The sequence below is a fragment of the Schistocerca piceifrons genome, chromosome 6 (assembly GCF_021461385.2).
Source record: "Schistocerca piceifrons isolate TAMUIC-IGC-003096 chromosome 6, iqSchPice1.1, whole genome shotgun sequence".
Lineage (NCBI taxonomy): Eukaryota > Metazoa > Arthropoda > Insecta > Orthoptera > Acrididae > Schistocerca > Schistocerca piceifrons.
The window spans coordinates 229,147,505-229,155,936 of NC_060143.1; the positions used below are offsets into that span (position 1 = coordinate 229,147,505).

The 8,432-nt window shown below is 38.7% G+C and overlaps 1 protein-coding gene across 2 annotated transcripts in view; it reads right to left on the reverse strand.

Moving 5' to 3' along the window:
- LOC124802881 overlaps positions 1-4,175 on the reverse strand; it is a 255,647-nt gene extending 251,472 nt beyond the window's left edge. Inside the window, exon 1 of one of the 2 annotated variants that reach the window (XM_047263926.1) lies at positions 4,072-4,175. In XM_047263926.1, coding sequence (XP_047119882.1) covers positions 4,072-4,088 — 17 coding nt within the window. In that variant the 5' untranslated portion in view covers positions 4,089-4,175. Of the gene's footprint in view, positions 1-3,370; positions 3,652-4,071 lie in introns of those variants that run through there. The other variant, XM_047263927.1, reaches the window with a different exon arrangement.
- Positions 4,176-8,432: the final 4,257 nt, after the last annotated feature.

The window sequence follows — 8,432 nt, forward strand, 5'->3', positions numbered from 1 at the left end:
TCTTTCAGGTCTACGCTTATGCCTGAAATGGACTTCAGCTCACAAGGAATATTGTTTCAGCAACATGGTTACTATACAGAGCCCAAGATCATATTAGATAAGGATGGGGTAGATATTCAGCTGTGAACTAAAGATTCAAACACAGCCAAAATCATTAGACAGTCACACCAGCAACTAAACTGAAACACTCTTCCCAGAAAAGAAAAATCTCAATAGTAATTTAAAGAGATACACGGAGAGGAAGATGAAGTCTGAAGATGAGCTTTAAAACACTATATCATAACTTCTTCAAATAACTGAGTACCTAGTCAGATTGCGGTATTCCATTTATGAGCAGCAGCAAATTAAAGGGAAAGAAAGTTTAGAGTGCTGGGTTCCACCAACACATAGCTCACACAGACTGAGCTTTATCTGAGGCTGGACAAGGATATAGAACAAAATTAGACATGCCCTAGTTAAAAGAGCCACACAAGATTCCGGTGTAGTCATTTAATGATATGTGCAAAACTTTTACTGTATGAGGAAGATTGGTTAGAAAACGGAAAGAACCGAGGTTAAACATTAGCAAATTAGCTGGTACAGGATGGTTCACATCATGTTCAAAACACAAGTGATGAGGTGATGCCGAATCTCAGAACAAAATAAACAGATTACATAGCAAAAAACATAAATCAAGCCTAACTAAAGCAGAGGAAAAACCTAGAGAAAACATATGTGTTTATAAGTTGTAAAACTGTCGTCAGCATAGTCAGACCACGTGATGTGGAAGAGATACATCTAAAAATCAGAGTACCTGAAATAGCAGAGCACCAATTTATGCATCAATATTAAACTCGCTAGAAAATTTTCCTGGCATTAAAATATCACATATAAGGTCTTGAAATAGGTAAGTTTAACAATTTGCTATATGTAAAGATTATTTTAAATTATGTAAGTATCATATCCAGAAATAGAATAGTTTTTGAAATGTGGTGCTACAGAAAAATGCTTGAGATAAGATGTGTTGAGTACATAACTAATTAGGAGATGAACAGAACTGGGGAGAAAAGAAATTTGTGGTACAACTTGAGTAAAGGAAGGAATCAGTTTATTCAACACAGTCTGAGATATCAAGGAATCATCAATTTAGTACTGCAAAGAACTGTAGTGGGTGGGAGTTATAGCTGAAGAGGGAAACCAAGTGATGAATGAAGTACACAGTTGCAAATGGATGTAGGTTGCAGTAGTTTTTCAGAAATGAAGATGTTTGCAAAGAATAGACTAGTGTGGAGAGCTGCACCAGATCAGTCTTCCGACAGAAGGTGACGATGATGATGACAACAACAACGTATCCAAAATCTCTATTGGTACACCACGTTTCACAGTTTTACATTAATTTTATGTATAGTGAAGTTACGAACTTCCAGCATGCAGGAGTAGGTGTCGGTCAGCAATTTCTGTTAATCAGTAGAAACAAAAAATCAGTCCAAAGTTGCAAATTTTACATTCTTATTCACTCGATGACTAGTTTTGGGCCGAGACCCATTTTCAAATCATCATAATATAGTCGAAAATGGCATTTCCAAAGATGTGAAAACAATGTCAAGTATGTGCAATGAACATTTAAGTGCATACAGATAAATCTCAGATGGTTTTCACATCTTCAGAAATACCCTTTTGCCCCTATGTTACGATGATTTGAAACTCGGTCTCGGCCCAAAACTACTAATCAAGTGAACAAAAAAGTAAAATTTGCAACTTTGGACTGGCTGTTTGTTCTATAGTGAATTGGTACAAACACCATGTTCAATTACACCACGAAGCCAGAACATTTTGTTCAATTTAAAATCACGAGTATTTTGTTAAAAGTTTATTTGTGTAAATAATTAACTGCAATCTCTTAATTTTGTCAGAATATTTGGATAGGCCAATATGGTTTTGATAACATTTTAAAACACGACTCAACTTGTTGCCCTCGATAATGTCATTTATAAGCAAGAACAGAAGATAATGAAGGGCTTACTAATGTTCACACTTTAATAAGAGAAAATAAGAATGAAATTTAGTATGCAGAAGAAAACCAAATGTCTGCTAATTCAGTCTGTCATGTGTCAGAAGATTGTAGCCCATCAACTGCTACTGCAAGTTAAAATAATGTCCCACTACTGAAAGTCAGTGACTGAAAAATCTTTAGGACACCTGTCACATTTGCAGACTATGAATCTTATCTTGTGCAACACAGTAATAAGGCAAACTATGGCATCATAGAAGATGTCGAAGAAACACATATTGGCCAACACATTCTGTACCAAAACTGATTACAATTTACTGATATGTCAGTGAGTCAGATTCCAATAGATGCATAAACACCATATATGAAAGAGAAAAGCTCCAAACTTGTGAAATAACCAATGTTCAAATGTTGAAATGCAATGAGCACAAGAACATTATTTAAACTTATTTTTCCACATTGACAGTATAATGCATACACATATGCCTCACACTGTTGAAATTCTTATTAGTTGTGCTATATCTGATGTCGGTGCATTGTTGCTGAAAAGAAGCATCTAGACTGAACTGGGCACATCAAGGGACAATGTTGTTTGAGGTAAATTATTTTTGAACATTCCAAGAACTGGGATGAAGTAAATTTTCCTGCCTAGCTGCACAACGGTTAATAAAAAATGAATGAAGGAAAAAAAAAGAGATAAAATTAGAGATGAGCTTATTTACAGTAGGGCATATGGATGCAAATTGGTTTCCGTTAAATAAGACATGTTAAACCTGTCAAATGATAATAAGCTCCCTGCTGAACAATTCTCAGCTGCGATACATATCTGACCAATTAATTCTTATCAAGGACACATTGATTCAGGGACTGAGGAATTGTTTCAATTTTCTCTTAAATTGGTACAATTTGTTGGTATCATACACAATTCAATTGAGTGACACATGACTAAAACATAACAACAATGACAACTCATATTAATAATCAAAACTGGACACAATACATTATACGGGCTTTCAGAATATAGGAGAACTTTGGCCACTGAAACAGTGCTAAACTGCTAACAGCTAAAGCTACAGCACTTAAGTGAACAGTCTTGCTTAGGGGCCTACTTGTCCAGGTTCACAGGCATACAAGACTGGTATACTTTCGTTGTCACTATGTGTTTGATGTCAAGTAACTTTATAAACATTCACAGGCATGGTGATTTCGGCAGCACTTATTTCAGTTTCTCATGCATCATACATGCCTGGTAAGAAACAATTTTAAATGTGAATTAATGCCATTTTTTTAATTGCTTCTACATTAATGCCGACTGGCATAAAATATTAAAACAGATTTTTTAAATTACTCTTTGTTGGAGTTAGTAATTAGCTCTCTTACTTATAATTCTCGTCAGGAAATAAAAACAAATCACACTGCTTAGGTTCAGCGTTCCTTCACACGGTTTAAATTACTATTTACAAGCAATGGATGTGATTCTGATCAGTCATAACCTTAAGACACATCAGTTCTCTTAAGCTGGAAACGAAACTAGTTTTTCTCAAGCACATGATGCTTCTGGTTCGAAAGTAGCACTTGCATGCCTTTCCATCACGCTTTTTTTCCCCTAAAGGGCTTACTGGCACGCCTTAACCATCTGACGGTATTTCTGCACAGCTACGATCTTCTCTTCTGTATGTCTGAAATGATTAAAAATTAAAATTACATGCGTGGGGTGTGTATTTTGAAGCTGTTGTCGATTAAATCGGCATTTTTTTTTCGTGTCTTCGGTATTCTCCTCCACTACCGACAGACCAGCGTCAATTGTGACTACTTATCAGTCAACAGTAAACTCGTTTTACATTATCTTTACTTTCAGACACGCGTCATCCGCTGACCAAAAATATTCAACAAACGGTAAGTCACTGTCAAAGCAGATCTCAACTAAAAAATTTGTCTGGATCCATGAGTTGCACAACAACACTAACAGGAATTTGGAAAAATAAAGGTAATTTTTCAAACTGACTGAACTATATATACCGCAAATTTTGATACACGCAACTGTCTTTCTTATTGCAGCTGTCAACTATTAACAAACTCACCACGGGGGGCGTGGCATTCTCTTATGTATACTATCACAGTACCGCAATCTCGACCGCCATCTTTAACTAACTACAGCTGATGCTTGAATGAAAACACGTCTGCTGGAAACCAATCAAAGAGGGAAAGTCTGCAGTTGCACTCTCAGTTCCTAGTTCCAGCGACTATGGACAGGTAAAACATTCTCTCTTCATTTATTCAACAGGTTTCATTTAATTGCAGCTGTCGAAAAGAAACGACATCTCTGCCAACAGCGGCCCACTGGCAGATATTTTCCTGTCAGCATGCTGTTGTTCCTCTATGAAATTACTGACTTGCAACATCGAAACTCAACAGCAAATTCCTGCTAACATGACAGAATCCCCCCCATGAACCATGGACCTTGCCGTTGGTGGGGAGGCTTGCGTGCCTCAGCGATACAGATAGCCGCACCGTAGATGCAACCACAACGGAAGGGTATCTGTTGAGAGGCCAGACAAACGTGTGGTTCCTGAAGAGGGGCAGCAGCCTTTTCAGTAGTTGCAAGGGCAACAGTCAGGATGATTGACTGATCTGGCCTTGTAACAATAACCAAAACGGCCTTGCTGTGCTGGTACTGCGAACAGCTGAAAGCAAGGGGAAACTACAGCCGTAATTTTTCCCGAGGGCATGCAGCTTTACTGTATGATTACATGATGATGGCGTCCTCTTGGGTAAAATATTCTGGAGGTAAAATAGTCCCCCATTCGGATCTCCGGGCGGGGACTACTCAAGAGGATGTCGTTATCAGGAGAAAGAAAACTGGCGTTCTACGGATCGGAGCGTGGAATGTCAGATCCCTTAATCGGGCAGGTAGGTTAGAAAATTTAAAAAGGGAAATGGATAGGTTGAAGTTAGATATAGTGGGAATTAGTGAAGTTCGGTGGCAGGAGGAACAAGACTTCTGGTCAGGTGACTACAGGGTTATAAACACACAATCAAATAGGGGTAATGCAGGAGTAGGTTTAATAATGAATAGGAAAATAGGAATGCGGGTAAGCTACTACAAACAGCATAGTGAACGCATTATTGTGGCCAAGATAGATACGAAGCCCACGCCTACTACAGTAGTACAAGTTTATATGCCAACTAGCACTGCAGATGACGAAGAAATTGAAGAAATGTATGATGAAATAAAAGAAATTATTCAGATTGTGAAGGGAGACGAAAATTTAATAGTCATGGGTGACTGGAATTCGAGTGTAGGAAAAGGGAGAGAAGGAAACATAGTAGGTGAATATGGATTGGGGGACAGAAATGAAAGAGGAAGCCGCCTGGTCGAATTTTGCACAGAGCACAACATAATCATAACTAACACTTGGTTTAAGAATCATGAAAGAAGGTTGTATACATGGAAGAACCCTGGAGATACTAAAAGGTATCAGACAGATTATATAATGGTAAGACAGAGATTTAGGAACCAGGTTTTAAATTGTAAGACATTTCCAGGGGCAGATGTGGACTCTGACCACAATCTATTGGTTATGACCTGTAGATTAAAACTGAAGAAACTGCAAAAAGGTGGGAATTTAAGGAGATGGGACCTGGATAAACTAAAAGAACCAGAGGTTGTACAGAGATTCAGGGAGAGCATAAGGGAGCAATTGACAGGAATGGGGGAAATAAATACAGTAGAAGAAGAATGGGTAGCTTTGAGGTATGAAGTAGTGAAGGCAGCAGAGGATCAAGTAGGTAAAAAGACGAGGGCTAGTAGAAATCCTTGGGTAACAGAAGAAATATTCAATTTAATTGATGAAAGGAGAAAATATAAAAATGCAGTAAGTGAAACAGGCAAAAAGGAATACAAACGTCTCAAAAATGACATCGACAGGAAGTGCAAAATGGCTAAGCAGGGATGGCTAGAGGACAAATGTAAGGATGTAGAGGCTTATCTCACTAGGGGTAAGATAGATACCGCCTACAGGAAAATTAAAGAGACCTTTGGAGATAAGAGAACGACTTGTATGAATATCAAGAGCTCAGATGGAAACCCAGTTCTAAGCAAAGAAGGGAAAGCAGAATGGTGGAAGGAGTATATAGAGGGTCTATACAAGGGTGATGTACCTAAGGACAATATTATGGAAATGGAAGAGGATGTAGATGAAGATGAAATGGGAGATATGATACTGCGTGAAGAGTTTGACAGAGCACTGAAAGACCTGAGTCGAAACAAGGCCCCCGGAGTAGACAATATTCCATTGGAACTACTGACGGCCGTGGGAGAGCCAGTCCTGACAAAACTCTACCATCTGGTGAGCAAGATGTATGAAACAGGCGAAATACCCTCAGACTTCAAGAAGAATATAATAATTCCAATCCCAAAGAAAGCAGGTGTTGACAGATGTGAAAATTACCGAACTATCAGCTTAATAAGTCACAGCTGCAAAATACTAACACGAATTCTTTACAGACGAATGGAAAAACTAGTAGAAGCCAACCTCGGGGAAGATCAGTTTGGATTCCGTAGAAACACTGGAACACGTGAGCCAATTCTGACCTTACGACTTATCTTAGAAGAAAGATTAAGGAAAGGCAAACCTACGTTTCTAGCATTTGTAGATTTAGAGAAAGCTTTTGACAATGTTGACTGGAATACTCTCTTTCAAATTCTAAAGGTGGCAGGGGTAAAATACAGGGAGCGAAAGGCAATTTACAATTTGTACAGAAACCAGATGGCAGTTATAAGAGTCGAGGGACATGAAAAGGAAGCAGTGGTTGGGAAGGGAGTAAGACAGGGTTGTAGCCTCTCCCCGATGTTGTTCAATCTGTATATTGAGCAAGCAGTAAAGGAAACAAAAGAAAAATTCGGAGTAGGTATTAAAATTCATGGAGAAGAAGTAAAAACTTTGAGGTTCGCCGATGACATTGTAATTCTGTCAGAGACAGCAAAGGACTTGGAAGAGCAGTTGAATGGAATGGACAGTGTCTTGAAAGGAGGATATAAGATGAACATCAACAAAAGCAAAACAAGGATAATGGAATGTAGTCTAATTAAGTCGGGTGATGCTGAGGGAATTAGATTAGGAAATGAGGCACTTAAAGTAGTAAAGGAGTTTTGCTATTTGGGGAGCAAAATAACTGATGATGGTCGAAGTAGAGAGGATATAAAATGTAGGCTGGCAATGGCAAGGAAAGCGTTTCTGAAGAAGAGAAATTTGTTAACATCCAGTATTGATTTAAGTGTCAGGAAGTCATTTCTGAAAGTATTCGTATGGAGTGTAGCCATGTATGGAAGTGAAACATGGACGATAAATAGTTTGGATAAGAAGAGAGTAGAAGCTTTCGAAATGTGGTGCTACAGAAGAATGCTGAAGATTAGATGGGTAGATCACATAACTAATGAGCAAGTATCGAATAGGATTGGGGAGAAGAGAAGTTTGTGGTACAACTTGACCAGAAGAAGGGATCGGTTGGTAGGACATGTTCTGAGGCATCAAGGGATCACCAATTTAGTATTGGAGGGCAGCTGGAGGGTAAAAATCGTAGAGGGAGACCAAGAGATGAATACACTAAGCAGATTCAGAAGGATGTAGGTTGCAGTAGGTACTGGGAGATGAAAAAGCTTGCACAGGATAGAGTAGCATAGAGAGCTGCATCAAACCAGTCTCAGGACTGAAGACCACAACAACAACAACAACAACATGACAGATTAGAATGGGAGCTGTAAAAATAACTTAATTCGCACAATATTCCGTTATTTTGTACTATAAGAAATATACAACCATCACAACAACGTTGAAAATTAGTGTGATGAACATTCTTCAGCTTGTGAACACCCCCCCCCCCCCCACAATAGATATCAGAAGTAAAGTATAGATTGTGGTACACATTTTCCAGGCCATGTGAACCACATATACTTACACATCTGTAAGATTGGCTGCGCTATTATTTCTGTTTCATTACAATTGGAGATCTGCAGCAAAAAATGTCAAATTCTGAATATGCACTAAAGTTAATTTCCGTGTACATTACCAAGTCTTCGTCTCAAAGGAAGGACCTAAAGACTTGAGGTAGTTCTATAGCAAAAGCTTTTTGGGTTGAAACAACAATGTTGTATTATTCATTATTGGCTCGCCAGTATAAAATGTCTCGTTCCAGAGAGAGGGCATTGTTAGGCTTGTATCTGCTGTACCACTTTAGCAATAAGATGCTGGCTGCATACCTAGCGTAAGTAAATAGCAGAGTCTGCACAGGATACGATGACCAATGTGCAGTGACCAGTTTTCGTCCAGAGCTCTGGGAGATTTTATTTGTTTGTTCAGAAGGAGAGGCCCACAGTGTTTGCCACCTTTCGGCCAGTCTGCGATGACAGAATCGAGGCTCACGCCTTGCTAACATTCTCATG